The sequence below is a fragment of the Ranitomeya variabilis genome, chromosome 5 (genome assembly GCF_051348905.1).
Source record: "Ranitomeya variabilis isolate aRanVar5 chromosome 5, aRanVar5.hap1, whole genome shotgun sequence".
Lineage (NCBI taxonomy): Eukaryota > Metazoa > Chordata > Amphibia > Anura > Dendrobatidae > Ranitomeya > Ranitomeya variabilis.
In genome coordinates this window covers 661,907,431-661,928,568 of record NC_135236.1, presented here as the reverse complement: position 1 = coordinate 661,928,568, position 21,138 = coordinate 661,907,431, and the positions used below count along the sequence as shown (strand labels likewise).

The 21,138-nt window shown below is 45.5% G+C and overlaps 1 protein-coding gene across 3 annotated transcripts in view; it reads right to left on the bottom strand.

The window, feature by feature from the left end:
* The window catches only part of MATR3 (matrin 3), a 33,640-nt gene extending 13,316 nt beyond the window's left edge, over positions 1–20,324 (bottom strand). For 2 of the 3 annotated variants that reach the window (XM_077266545.1, XM_077266546.1), the window contains exons 1-5: positions 20,187–20,324; positions 11,800–12,670; positions 9,589–9,650; positions 7,973–7,999; positions 7,655–7,791 (exon numbers count right to left, since the gene is read on the bottom strand). In XM_077266545.1, coding sequence (XP_077122660.1) covers positions 7,655–7,791; positions 7,973–7,999; positions 9,589–9,650; positions 11,800–12,558 — 985 coding nt within the window. In that variant the 5' untranslated portion in view covers positions 12,559–12,670; positions 20,187–20,324. The remainder of the gene's footprint in view (positions 1–7,654; positions 7,792–7,972; positions 8,000–9,588; positions 9,651–11,799; positions 12,671–20,186) is intronic. The other variant, XM_077266547.1, reaches the window with a different exon arrangement.
* Between the last annotated feature and the right edge of the window lie 814 nt (positions 20,325–21,138).

Below are 21,138 nucleotides of genomic sequence, written 5' to 3'. Positions count from 1 at the left end.
ATTTTCCAAGACCTGTAGCGTTTCCATTTTTCGGGATCTGGGGCTGGATGAAGGTTTATTTTTTAATGTCCTGAGCTGACATTTTTATTGATACCATTTTGTGGTAGATATGATGGTTTAATTGCCAGTTATTGCAATGCTTCAGCAGTAAAAATTGTAGTTACTTATCGATAACGGTATTTCTCTGATCCTATGATGGCACCACGGAGAGAGGGGTCCGCCCCCAGGGACAGGAAACCTACAGGTGAAAAAGGGCGTACCTCTCTCCCACATCAGTTGGTTTACAGAGCCTTATACAGAACTTCAGCTGCAACTCAACGTTTTACAAATTAAACTTAATTAAATTAACTTAACAGAGGCACCGTGACTAAAGCTAATTATCAATACATTATAATGTGCACACCTGTGTGTGAAAAGGGAGGGAATATACGGGTGCCATCATGGGATCAGAGAAATACCGTTATCGGTAAGTAACTACAATTTTCTCTATCCCCATGATGGCACCACGGAGAGATCTGCATAGATTGTAACTCTTAGGGAGGGACCACTGCCTCTAGAACCCTTCGCCCAAAGGTGAGATCAGAGGAGGTCAAGTCTAAACGGTAATGTTTGAAAAATGTAGACTGGGAAGACCAAGTGGCCGCTCTACATATCTGTTGTATTGAAGCGCCAGCTCTCTCCGCCCAGGATGACGCCACTGCTCTGATTGAATGAGCCTTTATATTCACCGGGATGGCCGTCCCGCCAGATGAGTAGGATAGGACGATGGCATCTCTTATCCACCTCGCCAACGTGGCTTTCGATGCTTTTTGTCCCTTCCGCGGACCCTGGAAGCAGACAAACAAAGCCCTATCCTTCCTGCACTCCCTAGTAGCTGAAAGATATTGGGCTAGGCATCTTTTTACATCTAGGGTATGCAGTGTTTTTTCCCCCTCATTTTTGGGGTTGGGACAAAATGAGGGCAGAGAGATCTCGTGTCCTATGGAATTGTGACGCGATTTTAGGGAGGTAAGCCGGGTCAGTTTTAAGAATGACTCTATCGTCGAGGATTAGAGTAAAGGGTGGACATGCAGATAATGCTTGTATATCGCTGACGCGGCGGGCCGAGGTTAGGGCCACTAGGAGTGCGGTTTTTAGAGATAAGATATTTAAAGGGACATCCGCCAGGGGCTCAAAGGGAGGTTTGGTCAGAGCGTTTAAAACAAGGTTTAGATCCCATGGGGGAGCATTATGAAGAGGGATAGGCCTGGACCTACCTGAGGCTTTAATGAATCTCATAATCCAGCGATTTTTGGCTAGATCATGATTATACAAAGCTCCCAAGGCTGCTACCTGAACCTTTAGAGTACTTGTAGCTAGGCCCTTTTCCAGCCCCTTCTGCAGGAACTCAAGAATCTTCCCTATTGGGATTTCCCTAGATGGATCTGTGCCCGATACTGACATGAACTTTTTCCACACTTTCCCATATATTTTAGTGGTTACGAGTTTTCTACTCTGTAATAAAGTATAGAAACTAGGTTGGGTGAAAAACCTTTATCACTTAGTAACTTCCTTTCAAAAGCCAAGCTGTCATGTGTAGGCTTTTTACGCTGGGGTGACACACTGGGCCCTGGGATAAAAGACTCGGAGTGTCTGGTAGAACCCAAGGGCTTGCTATGGACATTTTCCTTAGCCAAGAAAACCATATTCTGCGGGGCCAGAATGGAGCTATTACTATCACTGTTGCTCCCTCCCGAATTTTCCTCAGTACTAAGGGGATAAGGGATATCGGAGGGAATGCGTAGGCGAGACGATAGTTCCAGGGAATTGTAAGAGCATCCAGAGCTACTGGGCCCCCCCGGGGATCGATTGAGCAGAATGTTTTTACCTTCTGGTTTTGGCTGCTCGCAAATAAATCTATTTCTGGCTGTCCGCAACGTTTTACGATCTGGTTGAACACCGTTTGTTTTAGCTACCACTCCCCCTGTTTTAAGCGAGTCCTGCTCAAGAAGTCTGCCGTTTGGTTTTCTGAGCCTTTTATGTAGAGAGCTGTTAAAGGGAACCTATCACCCCGTTTTTTAAAGATTAGATAAAAATAGTGTGAAATAGGGGCAGAGCTGGGCTTTACATTAGTGCCTTTTTGGTGTCTTTACACCCCCGTTAGGCTGCCGAAATACCTTTGTGAAGTGGCCGTTTTGTCCTGTCACTCAAGCTGGTCAGGTCGGATGGGCGTGGTCACAGCGCTGTTTCTCCCCCAGATCAGGCTCATCATTACGTTGGTGGCGTAGTGGTGTGCGCATGTCCAAGGTCCCGAATCCTGCACAGGGGTGTGAAAATAGCAGCGATGTCCGTTATTCCATTGGTGGTCGGTGGGCGCGGCCATCTTGCTTTGGCCGCGCGTGCGCAGAAGCGGCGCTCTGCTGGCCGCGGCTTCAGGAAAATGGCCGCGGGCATCCGCGCGTGCGCAGATGGCTATCGCGGCGGCCATTTTCGTGAAGCCGAGATGCGAACTCTGCTTCACGAAAATGGCCGCCGCGATAGCCATCTGCGCACGCGCGGATGCCCGCGGCCAGCAGAGCGCCGCTTCTGCGCACGCGCGGCCAAAGCAAGATGGCCGCGCCCACCGACCACCAATGGAATAACGGACATCGCTGCTATTTTCACACCCCTGTGCAGGATTCGGGACCTTGGACATGCGCACACCACTACGCCACCAACGTAATGATGAGCCTGATCTGGGGGAGAAACAGCGCTGTGACCACGCCCATCCGACCTGACCAGCTTGAGTGACAGGACAAAACGGCCACTTCACAAAGGTATTTCGGCAGCCTAACGGGGGTGTAAAGGCACCAAAAAGGCAGTAATGTAAAGCCCAGCTCTGCCCCCATTTCACACTATTTTTATCTAATATTTAAAAAACTGGGTGATAGGTTCCCTTTAAGGACTTCAGATTGTGTTCTGCTAAGTGGAAGATGGATTGGGACACCTCCATCAGTGCTCGAGACCTGGTGCCTCCTTGACGGTTTAAATACGCTACCACTACCTGGTTGTCTGAGAAGACTTTTACGTGGTGGGAGTGAAGGAGATTTAGAAAGTGCATTAGGGCCAACTTTACCGCTAACAGTTCTTTCATGTTTGAAGAGACTAGCTCGGGTTTCGCTCCAATTCCCTTGTGCTACTTGATCGTTTATGTGTGCGCCCCACCCCCAGGGGCTTGCATCTGTCGTCAGGATTTTCTCCGTCGGTAGTGCCCAGGGAACCCCTTTGGTTAAATTGACCGGGTCTGCCCACCACCCTAGGGAGTGTATCGTGCTTGATGAAATGTTTAACTGCCTGTCTAAATTTCCGCGCAGAAATAGGCTTGAATCTAAAGTCTCCCATTGAAGGTCCCGGGTATGACACTGTGCCCACTGCACGGCCGGGATGCAAGCAGTCATGGAGCCCAGCAGGGACATTGCCTTTCTGAGAGTGGTGACTGGAGACATTGTCAACTGTGACACAGCCTGTGTCATTTTTTGAATCTTCCCCTGAGGAAGGTAGCACGTCTGCGCGGTCGAGTCCAGTACGATCCCTAAGTACTCCTGTACTTGGGAGGGCACTACCCTGGATTTGGGCATGTTCAACAGCCAACCTAGACTCGACAGTGAAGTCATGACCAGATCCAACTGTTGCTTGCAATGTTGGAATCAGGTCCCTACCACCAGGAGGTCGTCCAAATAGGGAACTATTAGTACATTCTGTTCCCGTATGTGGGCCATCACTTCTGACATTATCTTCGTGACTACCCGAGGTGCGATCGCTAACCCGAAGGGGAGAGCCAGGAATTGGTAGTGTTTGACTTCCCCCTGGATATTCACTGCAAGTCTGAGATACTTTTGATAATCCCTGTGAATAGGCACAGGGTAATATGCATCTCGTAAGTCTAGAACAGTCATGAAACACAAGGGAAAGAGTATTTTCACGCAAGATTTTATTGTCTCCATTTTGAAGTGTGGAATCTCGAGGAAACTGTTTAATCTTTTGAGATTTATGATCGTCCTGTATGATCCGTCTGGTTTCCTCCGAAGGAAGAGGGGCGAGTAGAAGCCCATGCCTCTTTCCTGATATGGAACTTCCTGTAAGACTCCCTTCTGAATCAAGTTCAAAATTTCTCCTTGGAGAGCTGACTGTTCGTGCGCTTGTCTCTGTGGTGTCACCATAAAGGAATTGCTCGGTGACATGTGGCATTTTAGTTTGAGACCTTCTCGTATGATCCCTAATATCCAGGGACTGTTTGATATTTTTTCCCAGGCTGGAAGACAACTGGCTAGTCTCCCTCCGACCTGGGGAACACCTTCATTGTGTTTTCTTGTTATCGGGGGAGAGTTTTGTTAAACAAGAATCCTCTGTTTTTATTCCTTTTGTCTTCCCATGCCTCCTTATTCCCTTTTGGGGGTCTCCTCCGCATGAACTTTCTGTTCCGAAAGGGGCGCCTGTAAGACTGGTTGGGGAACCTGGGAAAGGACTTCTTTTTATCCCCGGCTTTGTCGAGGATGTCATCTAATGTGGATCCAAACAGAAATTCGCCCTCGCAAGGTATAGAGCAAAGTTTCGTTTTGTCTGCAGATCCCCTGGCCAACACTTTAGGCACAGGGCACGTCTTGCGGCGTTCGAGAAGGAGGCTGACCTGGCTGCTAATCTGGCTGAATCTACCGATGCGTCAGCCAAAAAGGCTGCCGCACCTTTCATCACAGACACCGATTTTTGGATTGTCTCTCTTGCCACTTTCCCCTTTAATTGAGAGTCCAGGTGCTCGGGCCATACCATCAGGGCACGGGCCGTGCAGGTGGCCGCAATGGCTGGTTTCAGTCCTCCCCCTGCCGCTTCCCAGGAATTTAAGAAAATCTCAGCTTTCTTGTCCATTGGGTCTTTTAAGGTACCCATGTCCTCGGAAGGCAGGGCAAATTTTTTGGAGGCCTTTGCTATGGCCATGTTTCATTTTGGTGCCTTACTCCAGGATGAGCAGGCCGGGTCGTCAAAAGGGTATTTTCTTTTGGGAGTCAAGAGAACTTTTTTGTCCGTTTTTTTCCACTCTCTCTTAATTAGAGAGTGAATTTTCTCATTTATTGGGAATGCTCTTTTCTTTTGTTCCAACCCGCTGAACATTATATCCTGCGCCGATTTTTTAGGATGTTCATCTACCAGGCCCATTGTTTTCCTGACGGCCTTTACTAAGGCGTCAGTTTCTTCGATAGGGAAGCAACTGTGTCCCCCTTCAGAGGATAGTGACGAGGTGTCGGAGGCTGATGAATCACCGGAGTCGGATATTTCACTTTCCGACTCCTCCGTACTAGGTTCAGGGGATCTATGACTTGTTTTCGTTTTTTCTTTGATGTTTTAATGCCTTTGAGGGCATTCTCCACCTGACTTCTTATTAATGTTTTTAGGTCTGAGGCAAATGTCTGAGTCTCTTCCTGAATTGTCTTCTCTATGCAATTACTGCATAGCTTCTTTTCCCATGAGGAAGGTAACTCTTCCGGGCATATAGCACATACCCTGTGCTTTAATTTGGTTACACATTTCCTTCCCTAGAAGAAAAAAGTGACCATATATCAAAAATCCGAACTTTCACGTAGATCACTCACCCTCCTGTGACCAAGAGATACCGTCTCGGGCCTGGGAACTATATCCACTGCTGGGTTCGGCACAGACCGCGTAGTTTTCGCAGAAGCTCGGCTGCGTTGTGACCCTGAGCGTCCGCTGCTGCTGCGCTGCTGAGAGGAAGTACCCTTGCGCTGATGCTGTGAGCGCTGCTGCCGCTGTGCTTGCGCTTGCTCAGGAGATAGCTGTATCACCTCCTGCGCATCCTGCTGCTCCTGGTCGCTCATGGTCCCGCACTGTTTTAGTGAAGGTAGCTGAGCAGCGAATCCGGGCTGCTCAGCTGTTTAAATTTGCAGCCCATATTGCTTCAATTCCGGTTTCTGCGCCGAACCGGAAGTGCTCCCATCGTGCCTGCACTTTAACTTGCTGGGAGGCGCGCGCGCCATGCCGGTCATCGGCTCCCGGGGTGTCGGATGCGCCGCTGCAGCCGCCGCTGTTACCGGTAATTCACTTCGGCGGCCGCTGCCGCCGTCGTCAATGCTGCAGCCGCAGCTTTCTTTAGGGCAGGATACTCCTGCCGGCGCCCGCTGTCACTCTCCGGCGGTGGTGGCGCCGGCGTTCAGCTGCCCCGTGTCCGGCCTCGGGCATGTGGTGCTTGTATGGGGCTCCATGGTTAGGTAGCCGCCGCTGCCCCATGCGCTGTTTAAGCAGCGATACGGAGGCTATGACGGTGACCGCCGTCACCTCCTCCTTCTTCCCCCTCTCTTTTTTTTTTCTTTGGGGGAGACAGACTCAATCCTCTTCACTGCCTCCACCTCCTCACTCACCCTCCAGGTCCGCCGACCTCAGCGGTGGTGCTTCAGGGAAGGAGAAAAAAAGAAGGGGAGAGAAAAAACCTGCTGAACCCAGCCGTGCCAGGGCGCCCCCTGCCAGGAACCGAACTGGATCAGCCCCTGGATCTTCAGGTACGTGCTGTAGGTTCCCCGTCAGGGACAGGAAACCAACTGATGTGGGAGAGAGGTACGCCCTTTTTCACCTGTAGGTTTCCTGTCCCTGGGGGCGGACCCCTCTCTCCGTGGTGCCATCATGGGGATAGAGAAAAAACAAAAAAAAGGAATTCTGTCAGTTCATTACACCGTTTACCACTGATTCATTTACTTTAGATGGACTGGACATTTCTTAAAGTAACGATACCAAATGTGTATTTTTTTTTGTTTTATTTTCAATGGGTCAAGAGAGGGGTGATTTGAACATGTGTTTTCTTATTTTTTTTTTAAACTTTTTTTCTACCGTGTACAATAGTTCCCTTAGGAGACTTGAAGCTGTGATCATCCAATCACCTGTGATGCACATAGTAGCACTTCGGCACTGCTTTGTGTGGTAGAAATCATGATCTATGAATGCCGGCCACGAGCCGGCGCTCATAAAAGTCAAAATGACAGGCACAAGGGGGTCTTCTGAAGACCCTCAGCTGTCATGGCAACTCATCGGCACCCTGTGATCACGTGTGTTGTGCTTCCGGCCGACACGTATGAAGTGCCGCTGTCCGGGATCGCCAGCGGCATTTAACTGGTTAAGATTCAGTTTATGTCTTAAAATACAGAAGACGCCCACGCACATGGGGTATTAACCTGGATATACTGAGAAAAAGTGACAAACACTCAGGCTACTGAACTGGGGAAGTTGCGCATAAATAAGGGAGGACACTTATAAGTGTAGATGGCTGCAGTCAAGCGGGAAATTCTAGGTACGAGTATAATCCGTTGCGATGGCGCCCACATCCAAATAAGTCTAGTCTCCCTCAGGAAATGGGCAATACATATAACTCAGGAGTAGGATGAATTAAAGCTTCCAAAGTATAAAACGCCTATGCAACCGATCATCCTGGTACCCAGTATTACCTCTCAGTTTGGGGGTCTTGTCACCTCTTATACTGCGGTCACAATATGACCCAATAGTGGAGCCAGTAACCAGCCTAAAGGTGTGTGAATACACCAAACCAGTAAGGTTGACCGCGACAAGCTCATCTATGAGGAATAATAGATCGACGATTTCAAGTCGGGCTGGTAATTAATAGGACAAATCTCACACTCACCTAAGTTACCCCTTTGGTTTCCTCGTCTTCCTTCAGGTCCACCTCCCATAGAAAACATTGAATGAGCTGGGGGTGGCGGTCCCAAAAGTCCTGGAGCATGATTTGTAGACTGCCGCAGCATGCCCGGTTCCCCTCCACTGCAAGACAAATAGGTTTATCACTATGTAGCTGCTGCAGATACAAAATACTAGAGGATTAGAAAAAAAAAAAAAAAAAGCCGAAAGCATCCATTACTAGCGGATGTAGGGATTGATGGCTGCCGTGAATGCACAGACTGACTGCCACCCATCATAATGGCTCAGGTGAGTGGATACTTACGCGCCATGTCCTTTCCAATCTGGATATCTAGATTTTAAAAAGAAAGAAAAAAAATTACACCTCACACTTAAGGTCTAAAATTGTCAAATATTTATACAAATATTTTATACAAAGATGTTAATTTTAATACTGAGCAGAATTATTTTCAGCCTATTGGTTCGGCGCTCCACAACAATCTCTCATGTGGCCCCTTGGGAATATTAATTGCCTACCCCTGCCATAAAATGTAATGGTGCCAGCAGAGCAACGGTTTTCAGGAGTGTAAGCCTACAGGAGGTGGACAATCAGATGCAGTCTACTATGTCTCAGTGTCAGACTCCGGTAGGCATACACTCTGGAAAATGATGCACCTTAGAATGCACGTTCGCTCTGCCGGCAGCATTACAGCCCATGGCCTAGTCGCCGCAAATGTCTGAAACCCAATTTGCGGTGTTTCGGGCATATGCCCTGACGGGGCACTGAGTGTGTCCTTAAACACAACGTTAAAGCACCCTAAGCAGCTTGCACATGTTCCTGAAGCTGTGTGAAGCGGCTGTCAGACACAGCCAGACTCCCCAAAGAGAAGATAAGCAGAAGGTTTATCATCATATGTTTACCTTTTCCATCTCTTGTGTGCACAGCACAGAACCAACGTTTGTGTACACAGATTAGGCAGCAATAGGCTCTGCTGGATCCAGTGAACCTGTTATCACTGGATGTAAAGAGGGAGCAGTAACTGCTGGGTGCTAGAGGTACCGTCACATTAAGCGACGCTGCAGCGATAGCGACAACGATGCCGATCGCTGCAGCGTCGCTGTTTGATCGCTGGAGAGCTGTCACACAGACCGCTCTCCAGCGACCAACGATGCCGAGGTCCCCGGGTAACCAGGGTAAACATCGGGTTGCTAAGCGCAGGGCCGCGCTTAGTAACCCGATGTTTACTCTGGTTGCCAGCGTAAAAGTAAAAAAAACAAACAGTACATGCTCACCTGCGCGCCCCCAGCGTCTGCTTCCTGACACTGACTGAGCTCCGGCCCTAACAGCACAGCGGTGACGTCACCGCTGTGCTTTCACTTTCACTTTAGGGCCGGATATCAGTCAGAGCAGGAAGCAGACGCTGGGGACGCGCAGGTGAGCATGTACTGTTTGTTTTTTTTACTTTTACGCTGGTAACCAGGGTAAACATCGGGTTACTAAGCGCGGCCCTGCGCTTAGTAACCCGATGTTTACCCTGGTTACCAGTGTAAAACATCGCTGGTATCGTTGCTTTTGGTGTCAAACAACGATACACGGCGATCGGACGACCAAATAAAGTTCTGGACTTTATTCAGCGACCAGCGACATCACAGCAGGATCCTGATCGCTGCTGCGTGTCAAACTAAACGATATCGCTAGCGAGGACGCTGCAACGTCACGGATCGCTAGCGATATCGTTTAGTGTGACGGTACCTTAGGAGGCCCAGGAAGCCGAAATTTCCCTGTAACTGAGGTAATAAACCAGCCCCAGTTACAGGGGAAATCAGCAATGTGGTAAAAAAAAAAAAAAACATGTGCATAAAGTCCAATCTATAATCCTAACACCTTGACACTACATATTATGTTCCAAGAAACGAATGTAATGATAATACTTGACGTACAGGTTGATCAGCAGCAGACAATGTCTTCTGTGAGTCGGGCCGTTGACGTGATCATGCCAGCCCTACAGAAAAAAATTATTTAGTATCACAGTACAAATACAATAAAACTGGGCAAAATAATTCCTCTGACAAAAGCAGCAAGTGGGTATGAGAAATTGTGCATTTTTTCTTTTTATTACAGAACCGTATAAGACAGCAAAGGCCAAAAAGTTCCTCAAATTTAGTCTATTGTCCACATGTTGTGACAAGTGTCAGATACCATCAAAACCGAGCTTCCTATTCATCCCGAGAAAGGGGTTGTCTAGAATGAGAAAAACATGGGTCCTATCTTCTAGAAACAACATCACATCTGCCCACAGTTAATTCCTTCCATTTCAGCCAACTGCAATACCACACTCTGCCTGCGGTCAGATATGGCACGGTCTTTAGAAGAATGTAGCTGTGGTGTCACACGTTCTATGTCAACCATTATCAGGCAGCGGCAGACTGAGCAGGAGTGGACGTCAAAACTTGGCTCGCTCTTTCTGTATCCCTCATAAAACCGAAATGGAAGAAGCCATAGAGTCTCCTTGCCATTTAATCCAACAGGATCCCCATACTACCCGTTTTAGAAGTTTGACACTCACTAATAAGAAAAAGTAATAGATCAGAAAACAAAAGTATAAAAACCTCATTAGAATCCCTAAACAGAAAAAATATGCAAAAGAAACAATTTAAATCCAGCCTAAGCCCAGCAATTATTTCGAGCTTTTCGTTGCTTCTATATACTCCCATATTACTGATAAATATGAAGATATCTTCTCTATGGGTGGGTCTCTGTCAATCCCCACTCCTCCCTGTACTGTATTTAGCTGTAAAAACATTAGCTGCAGCAGGAGCCTCCCCCCATTGGCATTAGGACAAAAGATCACTAAGCTCTGTTCTTGGCCTATGAGGTCAGGGCATAAGTTGTCCACCAGTCAAAAATGGAACTAATCATGAGGCCACCACCTCTGCTGGATTTCTTCTATACTTCTTGTTTGGTACGTCTAGGTTTAGTTGCCGGTTTTACACATCTGTCAAGCATGGATCATGTGCGAATCTGAAGACGCAGAACTCATGACCTCAGCTAACTCTAACATCTATATACGGAGCGGCTAGGTCAGGTTGAGAGACCCGGCAGTCAGGCTTGATTTTCCTGATTCGAGCATGGTCTGCATTCACGGATACGTGAAAACGGGTCTAAGTGAAGGGAATACGGTTCTGTAATAAATTCAGATGGTTGAAATTAATATTTTGCTCTTCTCTACGGTTACAACATTCCTTAGAAAAATATTCTTTGGTGAGGTTTATAATCTGCTGTAAAGAAAAGTTATTGAGCTCACGATGTTGGAAATTTTGGTGCTCATCGAGAAAACAACAAAAATGCTAGAGTGTTTGTAGAAGACAAGAAAGAAGTGGTCACGTGAAACAAATCTGCCGTCCAGGCAAAAAGTTGGCTTCCATATTTTTTTTTTATGTTTAGAAACTGTGTGAGAATAGAGAAGGAATTCTTGGGGTCAATGTCAAGTTTGAGATTTCAAGAGACTCTAGTCGGAAAAATAAAAGTTTAAGGGAATAATGGGAGGGGGGAGCAGAAGTTATGGCCAAGTGAAGGACTGAAACGGGATCTTCAAATAATGCCCACCCACCCACCAGACATTACTTGGTACATAAGTTAGAGGGAAGACGTGACACACCATTGGCCGATATCGGAAGTTATTCAACGAGGTTCGGCAATGCCATCAATTAAGATTTTGCCCTGATCATATTACATTGATCGAGGGCTAGTGGGAGCTGAAGAACCAAGGGATTTGTATAGTTTCCTAAGACTTTTACAGGCCGAACCATCTAAGTGAGATTGGAGTATAAAATCCCAGAGAAATTGGGATCCAACAAGATTACAATATTTTGGAACAAGGACAATACAGATACGACTCGAGAGGGAATGCTACATGAAAGAAAATAAAGCGGAAAGTAGCGGGACAAAATTGGATTTTGGCTGATGATCATAAGCACTATACAGACAAAGTGAGAATATTTGAGAAGATACCATTATTTAAGAGATGTGAAAAAATCTGATTAAATGTTTTTAAAAGGTCAGAGTGAACCCAAAGCATAGGATTTATCATGACTTCTACAAAGGAGTATAAGGTTTCATGGCCAAAATAAGCTATGGAGGTAGGAACTCACCTTCTTAGCATGTATTGGTATGTCACAGAGAGAACAGATATGGGGAAAATCTTTCGGCATTACTCCATGGAAATCGTCAATGTTTCTAATGGACGGCATTCCTCTTGCCTTCTCAAAGACAGATCGCTCTTGCGCTTGGCTGTAGCCCATGGGCTCGAAGTCGTTACTAAGCTTACGGAAAGGAGCATCAGATGAGAAGCGGTCTTCTCTAAACCTTTCCCGATCTCTTAAGCGGTCGTCTATATCCAGCCTTTCGCGATAAGCGGACTCTCGAGAGCGGCTCCCGTGGTCATAATCGACCACATGGTCGAGACCAGATGAGCGATCACCAAAGCTCTCTCTTCTGAAAGGTCTTACGTCATCATCCCAGTCACCGCCAGATGCTCTCAAAGGCTCTCGTTGAAGCCTCTCTCTGTAACCTAACATAGACATGTCTTCCGACCTCCTCCTCTTAATCTGCTGAATTAGCTGCGGCAAACTTTCAGGAGTAATCTTTTCCTCTGGATAGCGACTTAATTCATCCAAATCCCTAGAGGACAGACCAAAGCTGGCCAAGATCTTATTGGCCGGATTGGGTTCTCCTCTGTGTTGAGGAGGCATAGGAGGAGGAGCTCGATTACCAAGACTAAATATCGATGGCAAGTTTTTGGAGGAATTGGACATCAAGCCACGAGAGCCTTGGGGGCCAGAACCGACGTTCATAAAGTCTCTGCCTAAAGACTGAGAAAAGGGCTTCGACATGTTACTGCGCTGGTTCATGGCAATAAGAACAAAAATGAGAATGTCCCGAGAAGGAGTATATTTACGGCTGAGAATGTGGCTATGAGGAAGACTGAAGGATCTTCGTTAAGCAGAAAGACGGCACACAATTCTGTAGAAAAACAAGTAATTTTAGTCAACACAACAGAAATCTGGAAACAATTTGAACAAAAATAGGATTAAAAAAAAAAAAAAAATTAACATTTCCTAAACACATAGTACCAAGAATGAAAATAAAGTGTAAGGATCCAACAACAGAGGATGTGCTGCTGAGCAGATCGTGAACAGAGGGGCAAGAAAGTTGCACGTAGAGATGGATCTACACGAGACTGCTCAATTTTCAATTCGGTACTGGTTTGGGATGGTAGAACTTTTAGAGTTGAGTCATTACTTAAAGTGTCCACATTCTTATACTGTTCATGGTTAAAAGGACATTGACCCGAGAAAGAAAACATACAAGTACATATTAAAAGGATAAACCAAGCAAGATTGACCAGGTGGGTGAAACAGGACAAACGCAATTCATAAAAGGTGAACATGATACTTTATCAACCGTTTTAAAACGGACGGCAATACCTAGTACGGGAAGCTAAAAATACGGGATAGCACTTCTCCAGATCAAATTATTTTCTACTAACACTTACAGAGTATCGAATAAGGTAAAGCATGGACACAGCGAGAGCTCTTCCGAAATGAGAGAGGAAGTCACAAAAGTAAGGTTTCCTGCTAGGTTTTATCCTATGAAATTGCACCGATCCAGTCTAAATAGTAAAGCAAGAAAGTAAACCGATCGCGTAGTCTGAAATAAAGCTACATAAAGTTGGTATCAAAACCAAACAAATGCCCAGAAACGTGTTATAGGACACAAAACTCTAAGAATATTGACAACCACAGGTGGATAAACCACACTACAACCGAGTATAATCCTCAATATGATATTTTATTAAAGAACAATTAAAATTGGACATGTAATACATATAAAATGAGAAAAACTGGATACCAATGAACAGGACATAACGAGTAATCAGCACATAAAGCATGTAGCAGCAGAGTAGAAATTCAATGCCCCATAAAGTGCTAACAGTGATATGAGCAGACAGCAATGTAAATAGCCCAGTGTGGATACTACAGCAATCACGATATTCAAAAAATGTATGGTGTCAATGACATCCAAATGGTATTAAATATGTGCAATGGCTAAGTTAAACACAGAGGATCGACATGCTGCTGCATAGTGATAGGGCAACCCATATATAAACCTCAATACTATTAGCCCACATTAAGGCAGGTGTAAGACGTGGAGAGGCAAAGAAATAGGTAAAAGCCCAGGATGTAAAATTCAAAGTAAAGAGGGCATGATATACTCACTAAATGTAGGGAAAGCAGAGTGCCGATACAACGTTGGTCCCTGCCGCCCCAACGCACGTTTCGTAGAGACTTCCTCAGGAGGCGTGCTCATATCACTGTTAGCACTTTATGGGGCATTGAATTTCTACTCTGCTGCTACATGCTTTATGTGCCGATTACTCGTTATGTCCTGTTCATTGGTATCCAGTTTTTCTCATTTTATATGTATTACATGTCCAATTTTAAATTGTTCTTTAATAAAATATCATATTGAGGATTATACTCGGTTGTAGTGTGGTTTATCCACCTGTGGTTGTCTACATAAAGTTGGTAGTAAACTTTCTGATGGATCCATCAGATGGAAATGTTTTTTTAATGCAGTTAAGCCAAAGTATACAGCTACAAAAGATGAAGTTAACCTTCAGCTCGCACCGAAATGGCACAGTATACAATAAACTGAGTGTAGCCTAAGCATTTAACGTTTTCTGTCACGCATCAACGAAGCAGACTAGGTGAAGAATTGTATCCTATCAGCAGGAAACCATATATTTTCTGACTTCTCCTCGTACAAAGAGGTGGAGCATCAAATTAGGCCCTCAATCAAGAGCAGGAGGCAATGTAGATTACAGATACTACACAATGAGAACTTCATTCTGTAATCTACAGATCGTATTTTACACAAGCTCACAGGTGGCACTTTTCTCACACATGATAGTGATATCGAATAGCCACACCAGCTATGAAGAGGTGCCAACTTGCTTTTTAAGCCAATGTATACCATTCTGAACAAAGCAAAAACAGGGAACAAGTGCATTTCCTAGACATGAGAGAGAATTAGAAGTCGTCTGAACAGGTTGCACCTCTTGGGGTACCTTGATGGCAACTGGTCCAACTTTTAGTCTGAAGTCCACTCCTTAACAGGAACAGATTTGTTTAAAAATACATAATTACATATGCATAGAAGACCTCTATGACCGATGTGGTCATCATTAGATGGGGTAAAGGGACAGAGATTGCAGAATTCATGAGCCGGTCCGGTCAGTTTAGAAGCAAAGTTTTTTTTTAAAAAAAAGACAAAAACAAAAAAGTGAAAAGTTCAAAGCACCAATAACCTGGTGTCTCTGGGACATAGCCAGACCTGGAGAAGTCTGTGGTGGAATAGTGCAAGGTTATAGGACTACAATGAAGAAAAAGGCATCAAACCCTAAAAGCAGAGGCCCCAACTGTTTTCTGTCTCACAGGACATTTGCAAATGGGGTATAACTAATTGACATGGGCCATCGTTCTAGTACTAACTGCAAGTGACATACTGACGAGCATAGTGACAAGTTACGGAGTTGCCACCAGCTGGAGAAGAGCAAGGGGCTCTCAAGTTACCGGACGGAAAGTGCCTTAATGCTTTAAACAAAATTAAGAATCAAAAGGAGAAATAAAATCTGAGAAGTTTTGTTTGTTACAGGTTGTTAAAGGAGTTTGTGTTTAGCCCCGATCATCCATGTCAACCACAACTCTAACTTCAGATAGAGGAAAAAGGGCTGAGCGATCAAATAAAAGTGATATTGGGAGATATGCAATAACTCTAAGGCCCATTGACATGGCCCAATAAATAGTGTAGTCATGAACCAGTGTAAGGTTGGGTTCAGACAGCAGTGGACGGACTGTCTGCAGGTCTGCTGACCTAAACTTAAACTTCTATATGCGTCTGACAATGTAAGTTTAGGTCAGTCTGGACAGTGTGGTCCATAAGAGGTCCTTGAAATATGGTCGTCTGAACCGTGCAGCCGAGTACTAAATACAGGGGAAAGCAGTGGTGGGCGACAATGCAAAAAAAATAGTGGGGGTTGAGGGAAACGAGCATTTTTCAAAAGATTTTTTTCTATGCATGGACCACCTCCATTCTTAACATTGCAGCGGCTTCAGGTCCTGGCATCCTCCTGCCTCAGCATAGAAACATTGCACATATATAGCCTCACCTCTCCTTTGCTCCGTGCATTGGCCAATTTACCTGCAATGTAAGTTTATTTTATAACAAGCTCTGTAGATATTGAGCGACCAATAAATCTTGGGAAATTTCAGCTCCGAAGCCTTAAAGGGGTTGTCCACTACTAGGACAGCCCCTTCTTGAACTAAATGTTTGCCCTGCTAAAATTTTTTAAAAAAAGTACTCCCCTCCCATGCCGGCGCTGTTCCAGTGACGTCAGCCCTCGCTACCCCGGGGCTCTCGTGCAGTGCTGTGACACGTGGTGCCCAGCACTCAATCACCACTGGAGTCTCTGTCCCCGCCTTCGTACGGAAGCCACGTATAAGCTGCAGCCCTGACTTCCTCTTCACCTTCAATCTGTACGAAAGTGGAGAGAGTAACACCAATGCTGCCGGATACCATGTGTTACAACAACTGCACGAGAACCCCAGAACCATGAGTGCTGACACCACAGGAACGGCGACAGCATGGGAGGCGAGTATAGGATTTTTAGTTTTAGCGGGGCCAAACATTTAGTTCAAAAAGGGATTGTCCTAGTAGTGGAACACCACTTTAAAGAAGTCGGCCACTACTTGGACAACCTCTTCTCGCTCCCCATGTTTGGCCAAGTTAAAATAAAAAACATTTCCCATGCCGGCGCTGTTCCAGCGGTGTTGGAACTTGTGTTCCAGGAGCTCACGTGAGGTTGTTCTCATGTTAGCCCTGTGACCAACCACCGTGTCACTGCCCCCACCTTCAAATGGATAAGTAATTAACGGAAGGTTACTGGCCTCCTGATTGCTTATACGTTCGAAGGCGTCCACAGTGACACCAGCGGTGGTTGGGCGCAGGGCTTACGTGACGCAACAAGCTGATGTCAGGTAACACAAAACCCACCCAAACTATTTGGTGGTTGCAGCTCGCTTTCTTTCCTCCTTGCTTCAAAACTTGGCACCAGTGATTAGGCTCAGCGATGTACTGCTCTGTTAGCGGGACGTTACTGCAAGGAGTCGACTATTAATCGGCATGACATCGGCAATACCGCCCCGTCAACAGAGCAGCAAAGAAAAAGTCCTGAATAAATCCTTTAAAATATTAAAGATTTAGATCTGCTCTGAGGCTCCCTTAAAGGGAATCTGTCAGTAACGTTACTGACGTAATCACCATTCTCGCAGAGCCTGACTGAGTGACCTATGAACCAAGCACCTGGTAAAACACACTGCGTATTAACCGCATCTAATGCAAGTCAATATGGAAATTCAGCACAGAAGACATGCCATAAAGCTACGTTCACATTTGCGTTGTGCGCCGCAGCGTCGGCGCCGCAACGCATAACGCAAACAAAAACACGGCAAAACGCATGCACAACGCTGCGTTTTGCGCCGCATGCGTTTTTTTTTCTATTGATTTTGGACGCAGCAAAAATGCAACTTGCTGCGTCCTCTGCGCCCGGACGCGTGCGCCGCAGTGACGCATGCGGAGCAAAACGCAAGTGCACCGCATGTCCATGCGCCCCCATGTTAAATATAGGGGCGCATGACGCATGCGGCGCCGCTGTGGCGCGGACCGCAAATGTGAACGTAGCCTAAGAGAAATTGACATGCTGTGGCTCATAAACCCACATCGCAGGTGTCTTTAAGCAGCGTACAAAAGAAGCACAGGGGGCCCGAAATTTCACACAGTCTTAGAACATCACTGCAATGTTTACCACGCTGCGCTCCAACTTTGCCTAAATTCTCTGTGATCTTACTGATACTAGACAGCTAAAGGCTGAGTGACACATAACGATATCGTTAACGATATCGTTGCAACGTCACGCTTTTGGTGACGTAGCAACGATCCCGCTAACGATCTCGTTATGTGTGACAGCGACCAACGATCAGGCCCCTGCTGGGAGATCGTTGGTCGATGGGAATGATCAGGACCTTTTTTTGGTCGCTGATCACCCGCTGTCATCGCTGGATCGGCGTGTGTGACGCCGATCCAGCGATATGTTCACTTGTAACCAGGGTAAATATCGGGTTACTAAGCGCAGGGCCGCGCTTAGTAACCCGATATTTACCCTGGTTACCATTGTAAAAATTAAAAAAAAAAACAGTACATACTCACATTCTGATTTCTGTCACGTCCCCCGGCATCCACAGGGTTAAAACTGCCTTCGGCAGGAGCGCTGCTAATATGCATGCGCTGCTGCCGAGAGCTTCCCTGCACTGACTGTCAGCGCCGGCCGTAAAGCAGAGCGTCACCGCTGTGCTCTGCTTTATGGCCGGCGCTGACACATTCAGTGCAGGGAAGCTCTCGGCAGCAGCGCGTGCATATTAGCAGCCCTCCTGCCGAAAGCAGTTTTAACCCTGTGGATGCCGGGGGACGTGACAGACATCAGAATGTGAGTATGTAGTTTTTTTTTTGTTTTTTTTTAAATACTTTTACAATGGTAACCAGGGTAAATATCGGGTTACTAAGCGCGGCCCTGCACTTAGTAACCCGATGTTTACCCTGGTTACCCGGGTGCTGCAGGGGGACTTCGGCATCGTTGAAGACAGTTTCAACGATGCCGAAGTCGTTCCCCTGATCGTTGGAGAGAGCCGTCTGTGTGACAGCTCCCCAGCGACCACACAACGACTTACCAACGATCACGGCCAGGTCGTATCGCTGGTCGTGTTCGTTGGTAAGTCGTTTAGTGTAACGGTACCTTAAGATCAAGGAGTAAACAGAATGTGAACAATATATTCAATGGTCTGTCCTCACCTAACAATCATAGAATATAATATACTCCTTTTAAATGGAATGTGTTCATTCCCCTATTAACTACATAAATTCCATGTTCATTCCCCACCTAACATAGATAATATACAACCTGTGTATATGGGATATATGTTCATTCTATTATCTTCAGATATTCCATATTCACTCCCCATTTAACAAACAGAGGGAATACGATATACACCTGTTTATACAAGGCTGAAGTAGGTTTCTTATTTGTCAGTTTCTTCGGCAATTTTTTATTTTCCTTTTTTTTATAGGTTTAACAAGAAAAAATATGCATCACAATAATAACATACAATGAAGCGAGGTGCCCTGATGTGAATAAACTTAAAAAACAGCTACAAAAATTATAAAACTGGCACAAAAATGGGCATCGAAGGGCGTTAAACTGTTAAATGACTCTAGGCCAGTGATCTCTCACTAAGAATACACAAAGGTGTATTTTTAGTGTGATATCAGTGGTCCAAAGTCATTTAACCCCTTAAAAACATCAATTACTTATTCAAATCTGTGAAAATGGGCTGTTTGCCCACTTTGATGCCAATTCTCATACCCAGAAATCATTTGGGGAAGGCTAACAGGACCTGGGTTTGATGCGGGGTATCACTACCTATGTATTCTTAGTGATATGAGTGGCCAAAAGTCATTTAACCCCTTAAAAACACCAGTTACTTTTTCGAATGGCTAAAATTGACTGCCTGCCCACTTTCAAGCCAGTTCTCATGCACAGAACCCATTTGGGCCAGGCTGGAGACACCTGGTTTTGATGTGGGGCTCCCTGTTCTATATGTCTGCAGTGTGATATCAGTGGCCCAGTTTTAACCCTTTGATTAATGCCCTTCAATGCCCATTTTTCTGCCAGTTTTATAATCTTTGCAGCTGTTTTTTTTTTTTATATTCCAAAAAATACGGTACTCCTGTTTATACGGGATGTATGTACATTTCCCTGCTATCTACATATATTCCACATTCATTCCCCACCTATCAAGCCCAGGGAATATAATACACACCTGTTTAGATGGGATATGTGTTAATTCCCCTATTATCTACATATATTCCATGCCTCAGTTGCACAGGACACATTATACCCCTCCATATTTTGGACCAATAAGTTATGTCCCTTTTTGTATTTCTTCCATCTTAGTCCGTCCCTCGTGTGACACCGTCCTCGGCACATACACCGCTGACATCAGCACTCCAATGCAAAATTTGCATATGATTAAGTCAGAATTATTATTATTATTTATTTATATAGAATTCGTGTATTCTCAGAAAACCCTCCTGATATTCCATCCCATAATGTCTATTCCATCCCATAATGTCTATTCCATATAGGTGGTGTTATATGGTAGGATACAAGGTAAAATATCCAGGCTCTAAAGAGGACACACGAGAGATACAGTGTAACCACAAAGACACGCAGCAGCAGGCCCGGGCGCCATTACTGAGCGCGAGCGCCATAATGGACGACTGACGTAGCTCTCCGCTCATAAAGAAGCAGCTCCGTTTCTAAGGAGATAAACACTCAAAAGCCTCCCCCCCTCATCCTCCTCACCGGTGTTCCGCTCCGTGCTCCGCACACACCGCTCTCACGTCGTTCAGGACCACGCGCGAGCCTCCGAAGACGACGAAAACGGCTTGTTTTCACCACTTCCGGTTCCGGGCGAGAAAAAAACCCGCGCAGATCATAGAGTTCACTTCCGGATGGCAAGATAGTACGTAAGCAGCAGAAACCGGAAGTGACGTTTACAACTGCGGTACTTTGGCAACGTGAACTCTATTGTGAGGGGAAAAAAAAATAAAAGGATAAAATGAGGGGGAAAAAAGGATAAAATGTAAAAAAAAAAAAAAGGAAAAGAAAAGAGTAGATGAATAATGAGAGAAAAAATATAGATGCAAAACTGTAAACTAAAAGTATATCTTAATAAAACCACTGATGAAAACTCTGGTGTTGTCGTTGTTATTCTTCGATATGTTGTGCTGTATTTCACCATCTGAGTAAAATCGCTTAATTCACTTCAAATTATTATTATTTTTTTTTACAAAAATATCTTTTTTTTTTTTTTTAGCAAAATCCAGTAAAATAGGGTCCAGACACCATTAAACTGGATTGTAAAGGGCCAGGATGGGGTTAAAAATATGTGAGTGACCAGGTCTCATACGGCGTTATGATGTACGATACGCAGGACTCGGGTCCATCAACCGCTGCGACCACTTTAATGACGTCAAAGAAGAGCAGCGAATGGTTAGGAGATTCGCGGGTCTAGATGACCCATCCAATGGACTGAGGTCCTGCAAAAGCATTCTCCCATCTTCCCTTCTCAACTTGTGAGGCCAAGTCAGCACTGAATATGCTGGAAGAATGTGGACCTCAGAGCATAACATGGCACATTCGATTCACATCGAATAAATTTGATGCAAAGTGAATTTCCTAGTAGAATTTTAGGAAATTAATGCCCGTGGCTAGGTCATCAATAGATTTGTCCCGGACAACCCTTCTAACCCCT